At 45.1% G+C, this 18,995-nt stretch overlaps 1 protein-coding gene across 3 annotated transcripts in view; it reads right to left on the bottom strand.

Annotated features, from left to right (window-relative positions):
• The window catches only part of UVSSA (UV stimulated scaffold protein A), a 109,461-nt gene that overhangs the window by 34,230 nt on the left and 56,236 nt on the right, over positions 1-18,995 (bottom strand). For all 3 annotated transcript variants that reach the window (XM_073574417.1, XM_073574419.1, XM_073574418.1), the window contains 2 exons: positions 1,183-1,348; positions 614-739 (listed from right to left, as the gene is read on the bottom strand). In XM_073574417.1, the coding sequence (XP_073430518.1) occupies positions 614-739; positions 1,183-1,348 (292 nt within the window). The remainder of the gene's footprint in view (positions 1-613; positions 740-1,182; positions 1,349-18,995) is intronic.

Below are 18,995 nucleotides of genomic sequence, written 5' to 3'. Positions count from 1 at the left end.
TCTTAACACACAGTTGGACAGGTGTACCTAATAAAGTGGCCAGTGAGTGTATGTATACACATATACACACACACACACACGCGCGCAATACTGTATATGTACAGTATACATTTTTTTTTGCACAGGGTAAAGACACTGCAAAATGCAGTGTGAATGCAGTTTTATCCACACGGATTCTGGTACAGGCAGATGCCACACTGGGAGACACCTGGCCAGGCTGCAGATTGCTTAACGGTGGTCTGTAGCTCAGGGGGCCATAAGTAAACTGTAAATGGTGAGCTACAGCTTTCCTTTATTATACTCTCTCTCCTAACGCTTCAGTCTGTAGCTCCATTTTGGCCGACCTCACAGCCGTTGGTGATAAACCTCCAAGATTCTAGTCCTATGATGACAGATTTCCAGGTGGTTCCTGGCCCGACATTCACCTCCCTGTAAACCGGACCATCCTGCATTTCCTTAATCTCAGCTCTGGCGGCCAGACCATGACCTCTGCTTAAACAAACCACCTCGTAAGAAAAAACAGCCCCCGAAATTAATACTAATAGGGCTGGGAACGCAGACATCCTCCACCCCACAAATCCCCACTTGTGAAAAAGACAAACAGTTTACTAACTTGAGTATTTTGCCAGCTGTGGGCTGCTCCGTCCCCCAGTAGTGCAGATCTAATCCGAATGGGACGACAGGTGCTCTCGATAGCTCTTCCTGCCGCTTTCCACTTTTACTGCTAGGCTCGCCTGAGCTGAGAGAGGAAGACACAAAATCATTTAACATTCACCTTTCAAGCGTGATCTGCTGATCGGTGACTATTCCGCACAGTGCCACCTCCAGGCCACTGCAGGTAGTACAGAGTCCAGGAAAACTCACATTTGCAACGCCACCCAATTAATGTCCACCAATCAACACTAGAAAGTTTCACTTGAGATCGATTTAGTAAGAAACCGGGCTTTATTTAGCATGTGGGCTTGAAAAATATAGAAGACTTCCACGTGTGGCCATCAAATTTACACAGGAGTACAAGATGGAACTCGATGGACAATACAAGAGTTAGGGGCCCTAAAAACATTTCTCATGACAGTGCTTGCCACAAAGGTAGGATGTCTATTAAGTATTTCTTGTATATTGAATGGAAACTCTAGAAAACATGATCTGTGAGAAAATCTCGAAGGTGAAGTCGTCCGATACCTTGATGCTGAAGAGGTGGAGGCCAACAGGCGGTCCCGCATGACTTTTAGCGTTGCAGCAGCAGAAGTCGGATCAGATTCCTCATCGTTCCTTTTTCGTCTCCGGCATCTGATACGTGGCCTTTTCTTTTTCGCACATAGGGTCGAATTTGGCGCAGCATCCAAACCTGCAACATTGACGTCCATTAGTGTAAAATGGTCAACACAAGCGGCAAATACCGGGAGACTGGAGAATTCCAAGTGTACAAACGGAGCTGAGGTGCACCGCTAGACACGACCAATGGACAAAAGTGGCGCCACATTCGGAAAAGAAAACGGAACTTTTTTTTTTTTCTGGAAATGCAGTGATTAAGTATCATGGGTGTCTTAAAGTAAGGTTAAGCATAGTAATCTCCTTACATCACTCAAGAGCTTCATTTATGGACAGGAGTAATCCACTGGAAAAGGCGGAACCACAGGTGTAAAGTTTAATGCTCCATTTTTTTTAAAAAAAGTCGAAGAAGATGAAAACATCTGGATAATAAAAATCACCCTCAGTCACAGACTGAAAAAACTGGTATAAAATGGGAACAAAAGCCGCAGGGAATTTAGTTCAAGAAAAAAATACCTAACATACAAAAAAGATAAAAGAATGAACTGTGGCCCCAAGAGCCACAACGTGCCCAAACCTGTCCTCTAGTTTGTGCCAACCAAGTTTGGGAGGAACACTTGTCCGTTTTTCAGTTTGAAGTGTCCAACAATCAGCTGATGCAAGCCAGGATGTCCTACTGCTGGGATCCTCAATGATCAGTGGTGATCGTTGTGGAACCTTGATGGCAACAACTGAATACTCCCCACGGCGCCACCGCAGGGAAAATGAAGCATTACACAGTGCCTAATAAAAACAACAGGCTGTCCTTATAAAATCCACAATTATTTCCATTCCTCCAGAGCAAGAAGTGCAGCTTTTCTCTTCTGGAAAATGGAGGAGGCGGGTAACCTCTCTATCAAACTAGATTATAAATGTAATTCTTAATACACGATACAGGATGTCATCCCCAATATGGAGGCGGTACACGACGCGGGATGTAATTTCCGAGGGGGAGCGGTACACGACGCGGGATGTAATTTCCGAGGGGGAGCGGTACACGACGCGGGATGTAATTTCCGAGGGGGAGCGGTACACGACGCGGGATGTAATTTCCGAGGGGGAGCGGTACACGACGCGGGATGTAATTTCCGAGGGGGAGCGGTACACGACGCGGGATGTAATTTCCGAGGGGGAGCGGTACACGACGCAGGATGTCAGTTCCGAGGGGGAGCGGTACACGACGCAGGATGTAATTTCCGAGGGGGAGCGGTACACGACGCAGGATGTCAGTTCCGAGGACGAAGTTACATGAAGCAGGATGTCCGTTCTGATGGGGGTGGTGCATGAGGAAGGATGTCAGTTCCGACTGGCAGTGGTACTCCACGCAGGATGTTAAACAGGCCAAACACATCAGATATTAGTGGGCTGAACCCACAGCAGTTGGCGAGATCATTCAATTGTCCCGAGATATAATGCTGAGAAAGTGAAGGATCCGACATGTTGAATTCCAACGGCCGATCCCTCTGTTCAGCACACAGCTAAGCCCGCACTGCAAGCTCTCACATAGAGAACACAGGAGTGGCTGGCCGTGACGAACATACTGGTGGTCTAGAACTCAGTTTTTCCTACAGTGCCATTTTTATCATTCCGCAAAATGGAAATTTCTTCTATGGTCAGGCATCACTGGTGATTTCCATGGGGGTTAACTGTCCCCAATTCACCATTTATACACAGATGGTAACTGCAACAGTGCATAGACCCTTATGATAACCAGTCATATGGTGGGTGAGGGGACCACAAAGCTATTATTTCATTATTGGGGGGGGGGGGGGGGAGGATTGAAGAGAAGATAATTTGCTTTGTAAAAGCGAATAATTCACTTTAATTCCATTTTAAATATTATCCAACGTCCCAATGCAAATCTGAAGCAATCTCAAATGAACAAATCTCTCGCAGAATCCTATGAAGAATCACGTTAAAATGTTTGTGTGCAAAAGAATTCTCTTTTTTTTTTGCTTTTTTTTTTTTATTCTCTTAATGCCTTAAATGACCAAATGGCACCTATTTGCTGGGAGAAATAAAGAGGACTGTGTTCAGGAAAATCAATCGATAGTGGGAAATAGAGAGGCAGGGCTCCCGGCTCGGAGATAGGCCGCGGAATGCTGACATTATTGATTTTAGCCAGTTCAGCTGGTCTGGTAATTAAAATGTAAATTTGAGAAAGAGATTATGTCCTGACAGAAATGGTGGGATTAGAGAGGGTGATAAAAGCCCCTGCGTGAAAATTCACTTGCCAGAGATAAAAGCGGAGTCTATGTACCTGGTCTTAACAGCTGTGTGGGCTTACTAAGAAAAACCTAAATATGACTGCTCCGAGCTGCCCCGAGGAGCAGCACAACACGCACGGCGAGAAATGTATGGAGACATCGCTGAAAATAAATAATCACCTCCGCCGTGCCTTATTACCCTCAAAGTACATTCCAAGTTTTGTCGTTTGAAAAGGAAAGGGGTTAAGAAAATAAAATTTAAAAAAACAAAAAACAAAAGGCAGGTCAAAACTGGCAAAATGAAGGTAAGACAGCAGTATGACTACAAGATCAGACTACATAGGGTTTGTTTGTAGTCTGTTACCATGGAGATAGAAGGAGGAGTACAAATTAAGGGATGTGTATGGCCATTTCTGTCAAGCTCAAGGTAAGGCAGTCATGCCTAATGGAAGGAACCTTTAAAGGGGGTGTGTGCAAGACTTAGTATAGGGTTAGTGGGACCCCCATCTAAGTCCCATTAAAATGGTTTTCAAAGACCACATCTTCCAAAAGTGAATACGGCGTCATTCAGTTCCCATTTACTTCAATATGCGCTGAGCAGCAGTACCTGAGAATGGCCACTACACGGTGTACAGAGCTGTGCAGTTCCACTCTGTGCACTCTATTTCCGGCCCCTGCGTGACCAAGAAATGGCTAATCGGTGACGGACCCCCACAGATCTCATACTGATGACCTATCTTAGGGAAAGGTCGTCAATATCCAAATTCTGGACAACCCCTTTAAAATACATGATGTCACTACATCTAAGCAAAAGACAGCTTCGACACTGAAAATGAAGTAGCTCAGAAGTGCTCTTCGCTCGCCGTACCAGGGCACCGATAACGCCGTGGTGTAAGGCAGCCACGCAAGGGTAGTGATAAGACAGGGAGAGGGTAACGCACACTGCAGGCGCGGTGCGTCTTCATGTAGCGCACAGATAAAGGAACATACAAGGTGCTCTTTGCTGTGGACGCTTCCTCCTCTGTGTCACTCCCGGTTTATCGCGCTCGCTGGCAGAGAGATTGAAGAGAGCGGAGCGTTGTTGATGCTATCAGCCCCTGGACATCATTGTCAAAGTCTATACATTCAGCCCGTACTTCACGTAAACCCTCAACGATCCCAAGGATGGAGGACCTAGGCCTAGAAGGTTCCTGATCCATCAACTACAGTACTCTTAAGTCAGTGGGTTTTTTTTGTTTTTGACAGTTTTGGTGCCAAAAATGGTACACGTTCATGAATTCTGTCCAAAATAATTTTTTTTTTTTTTTACAAAATTCACTCTTCTTCTGTACCTGTGTGTGCCTTGTATTGTACTTGTCTATATTTGCCCTTTTCACATGTAAAACGCCATGGAATAAATGGCGCTATAAAAATGTATAATATCAAACGTTAAAAAAAAAATTATTGTAAAATATAAAATATACTTAAAAAAAAAAAGACAGGCTAGATAAAACTAAGTAAAAAAGGTGTAAAAAAAAAAAAAAAAAAAAGGTGTAAATATAGTAATGAATTGGACCCAAAGATTCCTGCTGCACTTAAAAAACAAAAAAACATCTAATTCTAAAAGCAACTTACAACTTTCTTAAAGAGTTTCAACCTCTCACCAGGAAAAATAATCCCTCTTTCTTTATCGCCTTATTGGGGGACACAGATAACCATGGGACGTTCCAAAGCAGTCCCGAGGGTGGGAACAACAATAAAGGAACGAAATAAGGAAGGGCTTAGGTCGGTCGATGCGCCACCGCCGCCTGCAGAACCTTCCTACCAAGAGCTGCATCAGACGAGGCCTGGGTATGAACCCTGTAGAACCTCGCAAAGGTGTGCAAAGACGACCAGGTCGCGGCCCTGCAGAGTTGTAAGGCCGAAGCCTGGTGCCGCACAGCCCAAGAAGCCCCTACAGCCCGGGTGGAGTGGGCTTTCACTCCCGGAGGGGGCCGTTTCTCCTGAAGACGGTAGGCCTCCAGGATGGTAGACCGAATCCAACGAGCAATTGTGGATTTGGAAGCTGGAAGACCTTTCCAGCGACCTCAGAAATGACAAACAAGGAATCAAATTGGCGAAAGGAAGCGGTCCTGGCAAGGTAAACACACAAGGCTCTCACTACATCCAGTTTGTGGAGCAACTTTTCCAGAGGATGAGCAGGCGCAGGACAAAACGATGGAAGGACGATATCTTCGTTAATGTGAAAAAGGAGATACCACTTTCGGAAGGAGAGAAGGAACTGGCCTGAGAACAACCTTATCTTGGTGGAGGATAAGGTACGGAGAACGACAGGAGAAGGCCGCCAGCTCAGAAACTCTCCTGATGGATGTAATGGCGATTAGAAAAGCCACCTTCCATGAAAGAAAAGACAGCGGGATATCCTGGATTGGCTCGAACGGCGCCTTCTGGAGAGCGCCAAGAACAAGATTGAGATCCCATGGATCTAGCGGAGAACGATGAGGAGGAGCCACATGGGCGACTCCTTGGAGAAAAGTCTTCACTTGCGGTAAGGAAGCTAGATCCTTCTGGAAGAGGATTGCTAGGGCAGACACCTGGCCTTTGAGGGTACTGAGGGATAGGCCCGCATCCAAACCGGACTGGAGGAAACCAAGAATGGGAGGAATGGAGAATGATAGTGGAAAAACATCGTTTTCGTCACACCAACGAAAAAAGGCCTTCCAGTACCTATGGTAAATGCGGGAGGAAGCCGGCTTCCGAGCCTTAATCTAGGTCTGAAAGACCCGGTTGGAAAACCCCGATTCACTCAGAATCGCGGCCTCAACGGCCATGCCGTTAAACTCAGAGACTGAGAACTCTGGTGGTAAAGGGAGCCTTGTGAGAGAAGATCTGGACGGTCTGGAAGCCTCCAGGGGACGTCCGCGAGCATGTTCACCAACTCCACGTACCAAGAGCGTCTCGGCCAGTCTGGAGCCACTAAGATGACTGGGATGCCCTCTGACTATCTTTTTGACCACTCTTGGGATCAGGGCAAGCGGAGGAAACAGGTAAGGTAGTTGGAACTGGGACCACGGAATTACTAGGGTGTCGTAACCGACGGCTAAAGGATCCCTGGACCTGGCTACAAAGTGAGGAACCTTGTTGTTCATCCGAGATGCCATAAGATCGACGTCCGGGGTGCCCCAACGCTGGCAAATCTGACTGAAGACTGTGGGATGAAGGGACCGTTCGCCTGACGCTAGACCTTGGCGACTCAAGAAGTCGGCTGCCCAGTTTTCCACCCCTGGAATGTGAACGGCGGAAATCGCCGGCACGTGACGCCCTGCCCAACGGAGTATCCTTGCCACTTCTGACATCACCTGCCTGCTGCGAGTACCGCCCTGGTGGTTTATGTACGCCACGGCCGTGGCGTTGTCTGACTGAATGCGGACCGGTTTGCCTACGAGAAGATGCTGCCAATGAAGGAGAGCGAGGAAGATTGCCCTGATCTCAAGAAGGTTGATGGGCAGAAGAGTCTCCTGGGCGTTCCAACGCCCTTGGGCCGTTCTCTGATAGTAGACCGCCCCCATCCTAGGAGACTGGCATCGGTGGTGATGACCTGCCACCGAGGAAGGAGAAAGGATCTTCCGTGGAGAACTGACGCCGGCAACGTCCACCAAGTCAGCGATTGTCTGACTCTGAGCGGAAGAATGGGGCGATCCAGAGAAAACGAGGTTTTCCCAGACTGACAGGAGGAACAGTTGGAGACGGCGAGAGTGGAATTGTGCAAAGGGCACTGATTCCATAGAGGCTATCATCTTCCCCAGGATTCTCATGCAGGACCGAAGGGACATGATCCTCGAGTGTTGAAGGGACTGGATCCCCTTTCGAAGGGTTGAAAACTTGTCCCTCGGTAGAAACACTCGGGCTAGATTTGTATCGAACTCCACGCCCAAAAAGGTCAGACGCTGGGTAGGGCGCAGAGTGGACTTGTCCTTGTTGACTATCCATCCGAGGCATCTGAGGGCATCCAAGGTTATGTGAAGACTGGAAGACTGTGAAGACAGTCTTGGCGGGACGAGCCCTTGATCAGGAGATCGTCCAGGTAAGGGATGATAAGAATCTCTCTGGATCGAAGGATGGCCATGACTGTTGCCATCACCTTCGTAAAGACACGAGGGGCGGAGGCTAGGCCGAAGGGAAGGGCCGCGAACTGATAGTGATTGTTCTGAATCGCAAAGCGGAGGTATCTCTGATGGCGCAGAGAAATGGGGATGTGGAGGTAGGCATACTGTATGTCCACCGAGCAGAGAAACTCTCCGGGCTCCATCGAGGCTATTACCGAACGCAGAGACTCCATCTTTAAGTGGCGGATCTTCACGTGGCGATTGAGCAGCTTAAGGTCCAAAATTGGACGAAGAGAGCCGTCCTTTTTCGGGACTACGAAGAGATTCGAGTAGAACCCTAAAAACCGTTCGTTTGTAGGAACGGGAACGATGACCCCGGCGGAAAGGAGACAGGAGACGGCCTGAAGGAACTCTGGAACCTGTGATCGCTGTCTTGGGGATCGAGACAGACAGAAACGACTGTTTGGGAGGGAAGAAAACTTGATTTTGTATCCGGATGTGATGATTTCCTTGACCCAAACGTCGTCGACAACGGATAGCCACGCGCCCCTGAAAAAGGAAAGTCTGCCTCCCACCCTGGAAAGCTTTCCAGGTGGGGGTGACCCGTCACTTAGATGAAAACCTTCCAGATCGAGAGCCTGAGGACCTGGAAGGCTGACCTCTGGATCTCCAGCGAGGGGCCGGCTTATAAGATGGCTTTCTCTGGTCACTGAAAGCAGTGTTCTGGTCCTGCTGGGATGAACCTTCTGTGGGAGAGAAGGGGCGAAAGGACCTAAAAGGCCGAGAAACCTTCCTGTTGAAGAACCTCTTAGGGCGGGACTGGGGAAGGGAAGTGCTCTTTCCACCAGTGGCATCCGAGATTATCTGATCCAGCTTGGCGCCAAAGAGCCTAGTACCGTGAAATGCCAGGTTGGTGAGCGACTTCTTTGAGGTGGTATCCGCATTCCAAGACTTCAACCAAAGAATGCGGCGTACGGCCACAATGTTGCTGTTAGCTCTAGCTACGCACTCTGCCGCATCCAAGGAGGCGGCCAAAAGGTACTTGCCTGCATGATTAATTTGGTCTGCTAAATCTGACAGCTCGTCCTGAGGAGCTGCCGCTGAAATGCCCCTGCGCAGAATTTTTGCCCAAGCCGAAATGACTTTCGCCACCCAAGCGGATGCGAAGATAGGACAGAGGGATGCGCCGGATGCCTCAAAGATTGACTTAGCCAACGACTATTTGCCTGTCTGATGGGTCCTTAAGAGAAGCTCCGTCCGGAAGGGAAAGAACCATCTTAGAGGAAATACGAGAGACTGGTGGATCTACCTCGGGAGCTTTGGTCCATTTTGTGACTAGATCCGCATCGAAGGGATAAAGTACATCTAAGTACTTGCGGCCTGAAAAACGTTTCTCAGGATGTTGCCAGTGATTGGCTAAGGAAGTGTCGAAATCCTTGTTATTAGGAAAGGTTCGAGATGGAGGCCTCGCTTTCTTAAGGGAAACAGAGCATTCCTGAGGGGGGGGCCTTATCATCCTTTATCTTGAGTGTTTGGTATATAGCCGATATGAGACTATCTACCATATCCCGAGTTCTAGCTATATTGTCCAACTCTGAGTCTGATACAGATTGTGAATCCTCGTCTGACCCAGGATCGTCTGCCGATGAGTGAGACGAGGAGCGTAGCCTGAGAGAAGCGGAGGGACCCTGCGAACTGGAAGAAGAGCCAGACAGGACCCGCTTCCTAGAGCCCCTACCTGGTCTGTCCGTCTGAGGGTCACGGTCTGGTGCTGTCAACTCACTATGAGAGGCGGTCGGTGCACAGGTGACTGCAGATAACTGAGGTAACCGCTCTAAGACCTGGACCAGCGATTGAGACACTTTTGTCAGATCAGAAACTGACAGACATCGCCACGGCCCATTCAGGGGGTGGGGTGGTCTCCACCCGGGGTTCGGAGAGCTCCTGAGGGGCAGACATGGCGGAAGGGCTGCAAGACGGGCAGAGGGGAGACGACTGACCTGAAGCCCACTTCTTTTTACAGCACGCGCAGGCGTAGTGAGTAGCGGTGGGTCTGGAGCAGAAGGCCCTTGCAGGGTTGGGCATAAATCTCAGTGCTAGAAACACTACCTGAAAGAAACAGAGGGGGGGGAGGGGAGCCAAGTTAAGCGTCAGGGAGAGTAAGAGTCGAGCCTACCGAGGTTCAGAAGCAGACACACTAGCGTTGTGGCCCCCAGGCAAAAATCCAGAGAGAAGGAGGAAGAAGCTCCGGAAATCCAGGAAGAGAACGCTGGCGGTGGGCGGGTTAATGACACGCTGACAGGGCTAAAGAGAAAGGAGCCCTGAGATAGGCTGTAGAAGCGTGCGAAGAAAGCACGCGCACAGGGAGAGGGAGGACCGCTTTGAAAATGAAAGCGCTCCCTCTGCTTTCACTAGCGACGGCGAGCCCGGGATGCCTACTACCGCAGTTAAAGGAGAACTCCCTCTGGGCTGAATACTGAGGACAGGGGACTAAACATCCTGATTCCTCCAGAGAGTGAGGTGATTTTTGTGTAGTGATTGTTTGCTTAGGCTAATAGATTAAAAGGAGTGGTCCTACACTGAATTATTTATCATGGATGTTTTTATATTTTTTTTTTTTTTAAGAGAATAAAAATAAACAAGTGATGTTTGCTTCGTTTAGAAGCCAACATTACTGCTGCAGCCAGAGATTGGTTGCAGCGGTCAAGTGACTTGATGAGCGCGTCATTGGCGGCGTATCTTATGACCCACTCTTCTAGTGACCTGATCACTTATGGAGCCGCCACAGATCTCCGCTGCAGCTTGGGGGGTGGTTCCACAGGGAAGGCGAGTGTGCTCGTTGTGTTCCTCCAGGGCTCGCCCTTAGCGATCCTACACCAGTGCAGAGTAGGAGGGAGATCACCTCGTGCACCGCTCCTGTCCTACCCTTTGACAGTCGACAGATCCCGCCAGACTATATTACTACTCACCTAGAAGGAGAAGCTTCTTCCGTGGTCGGCTGTTCCTAGTGATGAATTTATGAGTCTATTAGGTTCCAGACTGTGTAAACAACATTTTTTAATCAGCGCCCGGGAAAACCAGTATCTACAAAATGCAATTACTCCTTTGTTTTAATCATGTTTTATTCTCGCTTAATTACAAAGAGGAAATAATCGCTTCCCCGGTCCCTCATTGTATCAAAAGGCATAAAAGCAGCTCCTGAAAGAGGCCGCCTGATGGATGGGACGCGCCACTCCACTCCCACAGCCATCTGTATCCTACCTCCTCTACACATTTATCCTACACCTCTGAGACTTTGTTGGTGTTTTTTTTTCCCCACCCCGGCAAAGTCATGTGATTCAGCATTAAAGGGAATGTGTCATCAGGAACAGATCTATTCTTTAAAAATTAATTGTACTTTAAGAAACTTATTTTATTTTTCATATCACTATAATACAAAAAAATAAATAAATCTTGCAAATCTCATTTGCAATTGGCCCAATACTAGACTCATACTGTACTTCCCATTCCCTTTATAAGTCACATGGACTATAGCGGCAACAGACCGACTCACACTTAGAAAAATGATCTAAGAATGTTCTATTCGGGGCAAAGATCGTTGTGAGGAGGAGGTGAGCTGTGACATCACCTATTGTGCATGGCGAATCCTGTGTTATCTGCTGTATATAGAGGTGTTATCAGAATTATGTACTGTATAAAGTAGTGTTATTGTACAGGAGGAGGAGGAGGTGAGCTGTGACATCACCTATTGTAAATGGTGGATCCTGTATATAGAGGTTATCAGTCATTGTACAGGAGGTGAGCTGTGATATCACTTATTGTGAATGGTGGATCATGTGTTCTCTTCTGTATACAGAGGTGTTATCAGTCATTCTATAGGAGGAGGAGGTGAGCTGTGACCGCCTATTGTAAATGGTGGATCCTGTATATAGAGGTGTTATCAGTCATTGTACAGGAGGTGGTGGTGAGCTGTGACATTGTGGATACTGTGTTATCTACTGTATATGGTGGTGTTATCGGTTATGCAGGAGGAGATGTGAGCTATGACAAACTGATTATGATAAAATGGATGAAAAGTCAATCTGTAGAGAGTAGGAAGTAGAAGTCTAAAATTAGGCCTAATAGTGAGAAAAATGAAAGACTTATGGTAGTCTTTTTTATAAATACATAGTACGGTAAATATGAAAATAAAATAAAAAAAAAAAACAAAAAAACAAGTTTATCATAACGAGATTTAACCAATAAATCATTTTCTGATGACAGACTCCCATTAAATCACAGAAAAGCTGGAACTATAGGATATTTTTTATTCTGTGGCTCCCCTGTGCTAATGGATAGATCACATGCAGGCGTATCTTATTAAGTACTCACTGATTTACGAGTTGGTTGTAAATTGAATTTTGCTTCAAGGGTGACGCCACACAGTGCGCCTTGTTGTGCGTCCGAAAATCCGTCTGCCCGCAACCACCAATGGCCGCATGAGAATGGAACAAAACTGTGCAGCCGAGCACGCAGCCCGAACGCATGGCCAATCCAGTCATGATCACAAATGACCTTCTGCCTTCTCATAGATACCGAGCAGAGGAGTCTGCATCCATCACAACATTACATACCAAGCGAGCGGGCAACACATTATAGTATTGTTGTTTCTGTGGCAGTAAACTTTTTTTTTGTAATTTAAAACGTGTTAATTTGACTGAAGGAATGCCCAAATTCGATGCTTTAGCCGGTGCTTCGATTCAATGACAGAAAGCATCTTCGATCAGGACAAATTTGAGAACCGTATTATTTAACGACCTTCGGCTCGATCTCGAGCCTTGGCGACTTAATGGATGAACGCTCTGTAGGAACTAGTAGGATCGATCTTGTGCAAGCCTAGATGGGTCCACCAGGGTCTTCATCGCCATTATCTTGATAGTATGAAGCCATTGGGTTGCTGGTCTTCCACTTCACTTTGTTCCTTCCATTTTTCCGACCATGAAGTCCTTCTCCACTGTTTGCTCTCTTCATATAATGTGTCCAAAGTAGGCAAGTCATAGCTTGGTGATTCTTTGCTTTGAGTGACCTGTCTGACTTGGTTTGTTTCTTCTTCTTGCCATCCATGGTATGGATAACATCCTTCTCTAGGACCACATTTCAAAAGAAGTTGAATCTTCTTCGGTCTTGTATTTTTATCGTCCAGGTTTTGCACCCGTATGTTACCACAGAAAAGTCCAAACTATGTACGAGCCATGTCTTCGTCACTAGTGAAATGTTCCTCAATTGGAAGACCTTGTCCAGTGACTTCATGGTTAATTTGCCCATAGATATTCTCCTATCTACTTCCTGTGTCGTTGCTACATCTTGAGTGATCATTGGATGAAGTTCTTTACAACTTCCAGTCCGTCGTCCTCCATCTCAAATGTGTCCCAGTCATACCTGGCAGTAGTCAACATCTTTGTATTGAGTAGCAGTCCCATGTTGAAGCTTTTCATCTTGACCTTCCATGAGTCCCTCAATTCCATCTACGCTTGTTTCTATGAAAGTTGTATTATCTGTATATTTAGATTGTTGACGATTCGACCAATTTTGATTCCTTCTTTTTCGGCAAGGTCGGGCTTCCTGAAAATAGCTCCTGCATATAAATTGAAGAGAAATGGTAACAGGATGCGGCCTTATCGGACAAATCGCTCTACTTTGAACCACGCCATGTTCGGACTGTTGCTTCTTTGGTTGATATAAAAGGTTCCTAATGAGGTTGATCAGATAGTTTGGCAGACCCATACCTTTCATGGTACTCCAAACTTTAAGGTGTTCAACACAGTCAAAGGCTTTGCTGTTGTCGAAGCAAAATCAGATGTCCTTGTTGCATTCTTTGGCCTTTTCCATTATCCATCTAATGGTAGTAATCATATCTTTTGTTCCTCTGCCTTTTCTGAATCCTGGTTGTTCCTCTGGCAGCTCCTCGTCATAGTAAGACTTTAGCAGTCTTTACAGGATCTTCAGTAGTATTTTGTTGGCATGAGGTATAACCACAATAGTCCGATAGTTTTCACAGTCGGTAGTATCTACGGAATTCTTCGAAATAGGAATAAACCATCGATCTGGTCCAGTCATTGGGCCATTCTTTTAAAATGGGAAGCCCTATGGGTGACGGAGGCCACTGTATATGGTACATAGTGGTGTACAGATCCCACTGTATGTGGGAGACCACGGGTGACAGAGGCCACTGTATAGGGGAGATAATGGGGGACAGATAGCACTGTATATATCAGGGCTGTGGAGTCGGTAAGCCAAACCTGCGACTCAGACTCCTCAATTTCCCTTACACCGACTCCGACTCCCACACATATTGCTTATATTTAAGTGAAAAATTTATTGTAGTACAATGTGAACCTCAGACATTTAATCATTTTTATGATCCAATAATCAAGATATTTAGATAGAACAGAATATATCTTGGTGTACTACCCGGTTTTCATTCTTTTTGGTACAGATACGATATGGATAGACAGATATGGATAAATGGATAGATAGAGCAGATTTCTAATCTGCTTTTGCTATTGAGTAACATTATCTATGAGCTCAAAAACCTTTCAGGTGATGCAGTTTTTTAAAAAGATGATCAACTTTTGCAGCTGAAAAACGTATCCTCAAAAAACACAGGAAAAACGCTGTGTGTGAATGTAGCCTTAGATCAGGAATATAACAGCCATTTATAGGACATTTCATAACTTTCCCAAACTCCTATGAAAGAATATTCAGCACATCCTGCATTGAATTACTGTACCCAATTTATTATATATTTTAGGAGTCGGAGTCGGTCCATTATATACCGACTCCAACTCCGACTCCACAGCCCTGGTATATATGGTAGATAATGGGCCATGGATGACACTGTACATGGGAGATATCCTTAGCCTCCCCCATGCATGAATAATCTCAGGAGGCTTTACTGTTGGCAGACACAGGACTCATAGTAGAGCTCACCTTCTCTTCTCTGGTCAATTACTCTTCTAGAAGTCCCAAAACGTCTTAAGGAGGCTTCAGAGAAAAAAAAACGTTAACACAGTCCTCTGCAGTCCAATCCATGTACCTCCTGCAGAAGGTCAGTCTGTCCTTGATGTTATTCTTGGAGAGAAGTGAATTCGCCTCACTGTGATACCTGCCTGCTGCCATTCCTGAGCAAGCTCTGCACAGGTGTTGAACAACTCCTGTAGCTGAATCCTCTTTAGGAGATGGTCCTGTCACTTGCTTGACTTTCTTAGGTGCCCTGAAGTCTTCTGCTCAGTAATAAAACATTCTTAAATGATCTGATAATTGATTGAAATAGGAGCAATGTTACAAGAAGCAATGTCCTTTCCTGTAAAGCCTTTTTGATGCAAAGCCATGATGACTGCATGTCTGCTTGGAAGCAACCATAATTAACAGTAAAAGACAAGGATTTCAAGCACCAGCCCCCATTTAAAAGCAACCAGTCTGCTCTTATAATTCCATCAGAATGACGGAGTGATATCAGCTGCCAAATTTTGGTCAGTCTCAAAACTATAGCTATATCTTGGGAGATATGCTAATAACTCAGCTCTCTTATATTAAATGTCTGGAGCTTTGCACGGATAAATACATACAAGATGCTTTCTTCTTCGTGATTAGATCTGGATTTTCGAGAGTTGATCCCTTACATCCAATGTGTTTACACAAGCAGCTGTAGCTCAGAACGCAAGAACATGGAGAAAAATATTCTCACACTATTGTGGTGCACACACAAAGATCCAAAACCCTTCCCGACTGTCCGTTATCACAGGATCAATGTAATCCACTCATCAGATATTATCTCCGGGCCGCAGGTAAAAGATCAGCAATGTCAAGTACTCGGAGAGGCTTTTGACCTTGCAAGAAACAGAAGGTGAGCACGTGAAATACATTTATTTTGTGGCTTTGCTCGAGATTCTTTTTAGGTAAAACCGTAGCTTAAAAAAAATAAATGGCAGAACATGCAACATTTCTTGTGTCTTTTTTTGACATTTTATTTGAAGGAGATTAATACGTAAAAGAAAATAATTGATTAAAGTTAATTGAAAAGCATATTTACTATTGCTGTGTCCATAAATGACCGATCTATGAAAATATATAATTAATTATCCTGTCTAATATATGCCAGGAAAAAAAAAAAAATATGGAAATGCCAGAATTAGTTTTTGACTGCCACACCTACGTATAAAATGCAATAAAAAAAAAAATAAAAAAAAAAAAAAAAAGATTCAAACTTCATATGTAAACCTGAGTGCTATCAATAAAAACCACCAGGTCTCCATATGAAAGAACAGCTTTACACAACTCCATCAGAAGAAAATATTACCGGTCTCAGAAAACATGAACACAAAGCGATTTTTATTTTTTGCATCATTTCTGAATTTTTTTTCACTAATATATATTTATTATACACACACACATTTGGCATTGTCCTGACAGTCAAAATTATATTGCCAGGTCATTTTTACAACAATGAACAATCCACTTGGATTTTTCTGTGTATTTTTAAGTGCATTATATGGTAAAATGAATGGTGTCATTCAAAGCTACAAAAATAAAAAATAAAAAAGTTAATGTAATAATAACTAAAAAAAAAAAAAAAAAAAAAAAATGGCATGGCTCTTGGCAGAAGGGGAGAAAAAAAATTGGAGTAAAGTTGGGGTGGAAGGGAGATGCAGCTGCAGATGTTTCTTTAGTGTAAGAGAGGAAAGGTATGGGCCGGCAAGAGAAAGCCGATTGGGCTAAGAACACACACTAGGAAAAGCCCTCAGCAGGTGGAGGCAGAGAGTGTAATACTACATAAGTAATTACAATATAAGGAATTTTACCATGATTTTTTTTTTTTTAAATTATATATATATTTTTAGTGTAGGGGTTCATGCGCTCAGGTGGGTATTAGGTAGCGTTCACACAGGCAATACGGTTTGCTTTCATAAAGCTCCAAGGGATTCAAAACCAAAAACAGTCTCTTCTGGGCACAGAAGTATAACAGCAAAGAAAGAATTGATTTCAGCAGGGACATACTGTACAAGTCAGTGTGGGCTCACCCGAACAGATTACAGTCCTTTCTCCCAAAGGCAAACTTTACACACAAGAGAGGTATGATCCCTACCAGTATCACTTTAAGCCTGAGCTCCAGCACCAAAATACAAGTGTTCAATGCCATATACAGTTCACACTGAACAGGCTGCAGCTTCCACACAGTTCTCTGCAGCTCCACCACACAGACTGTTCAGCTTTCCTAGCTAACCCGTGCAGTCTCCATTCAGAGAGAGATCCTGACTTCTCTCTCCCAGCTATAGCTGACATTTTGGCTGGTCACTTACCAGCTTCAGCACACTTGACTCTGCTCAACATACAGCAGACTGACAAAGTGAACCCATTTCCTGGTTCTTATTCAAAGCTAGCCAGGTGCATCTAATTTGGACCTAATGCCAGGATTTAACCCTGTCCTACCTAGCTTTGATATAACATATATTGTACATGCTTTATCAATCGCATTGATACACTTTCCTCCCACTAGTAACATTCATTCGTAATTATACCAAAAGGAACATATTAAGGGGTGATGTTGCACACTACACACAATGGCACTGTCTTGGGGTGGGAGGGGGTGTGAAACCAGTAATATTTTTCTTAACCAAGACAATTAACTCAGTCAGAAAATTATCTTTTATTTAAATCAGGATATTGTGTTACATGTTTAAAAAAAAATATATTTTTTTTTTACAAGATTATTAATTTACTGTTCCATTCAATTAAAGCAACACTTGACTCTCCATTCTGTGGATTTAGGCTACTTTTACACATGCCGGGTTTTTTGCGTTCTCCCGCAAAAACGGGCCGCAAAAAACCTTCTCGGATCGCCATTTTTCCGTTATGACAAATAGCATGGAAAAAAAACAAAAAAAAAAAACAGTCGATCCGCAAATACGATGTACTGCAAAAACAAGCCAATATTGTTTTGCGGTACTATTGTAATGCACTGCAGCAGTGTCCGAAAGCTGTAAAAAATATCGCGCAAGCTCGATATTTTTTCACGGCTGCAAATACGGCCCTCACGGAGCACGACCCTCCTACTAATTTTTGCGGCCCCATAGAAATGTATTGGGGCCGCAAAAAAACGGCCAGCAAAAACACGGCAAGTGTAAAACCAGCCTTAAGGATAAGCTCATTTAAATGAATCTAGTTAACTAAATATTCTACCCATATGTAAAGGCAGCATATAACAGATACAGGTCCATATTTCTGGTAGTAAGGCTAGTTTCACACTAGCGTTCGTGGGCGCAGTGCCGCCGCTAAGCCCCGCCCCCGGCCGTGCCCCCTCCGGTCAGTTCCTCCTCTGATTGCATGAGGCTGCAAGCGATCAGTGTACCCTATATTTAGCGTTGGATACGCTGACCGTGCGCTGGTCTAATTTTGCTGGCGCTGCGCCTGGAGCACAAAAATGCAAGACAGCACGTTTTTGTGCACTGGGCGTAGTGCCAGCTAAATCAGACCATCGCACGATCAGTGTATCCAACGCTAAATATAGGATAAGTTGATCGCACGCAGCCTCATGCGATCAGAGGAGGAACTGACCGGAGGGGGCGCGGCTTAGCGGCGGCCATGCGCTGCGCCCGGTAACACTAGTGTGAAACTAGCCTTAGAGAGGCAAAAAAGAATTCTACAAAGCATAAACTATAACTTATACTAAAAGGGGTTGCCCGCCATGGGTGAACGATCACAGGTGGACATGTGGAGACCTGTAGCCACATTACTCCCAGCAGGAAGCGGAAGCACTTATGCCAACTAAAAAACATATTTTAGGTGTGGACAACCCCTTGTAGAAATTCTGAAATAGAATTTGGCTCCTGACTATTTTAATGAAAGCTTTCATTACATGGACGACTACCTAAAATCACAAAATAAAAAGCAGAAAGTGGGGGGGGGGGGGACAAAAGAAAAAAATTGAATCTTTGAATCTTCTGCCTTTTCAGCCCTCGATTTCCCAGGCACGGCATTAAGATCTCCAGTGCCGGCTCGATTTTGCACAGCGTTTATCGACTTCTCTAGGCTCAAAATATTTAGCAAGTCTTATTACAGGTACGTCGGTGGGGCCTCGCAAAATATGGCAAATGTGCGTGTCTTTACACAGGCGAGGTCTGCGGCCGGCGCTCTTTTCTACAAACCTCCTATAGAGTGTAATTGTATAGTGCGCGGAGGTGTCAGATGGCTCAGCGTAATGGGATTTAATTAAACAGATTTACTGTAATTCGAGAGCTTCCCGGGAAGCCGTTTACAAGAGCGGCGTGTGAGGCTGGATATTTTTCTTCCACGGCAAATAAATATCCTTTTATAAATATTCCATTGTAGTCCGCATAACAGCGGCGGGCTTTAA

This window comes from Dendrobates tinctorius, unplaced genomic scaffold (genome assembly GCF_039654945.1).
Source record: "Dendrobates tinctorius isolate UK_male_01 unplaced genomic scaffold, ASM3965494v1 ptg000039l, whole genome shotgun sequence".
NCBI lineage: Eukaryota > Metazoa > Chordata > Amphibia > Anura > Dendrobatidae > Dendrobates > Dendrobates tinctorius.
Note: the sequence above shows the minus strand (reverse complement) of the source record. Positions and strands in the feature narration are given on the sequence as shown.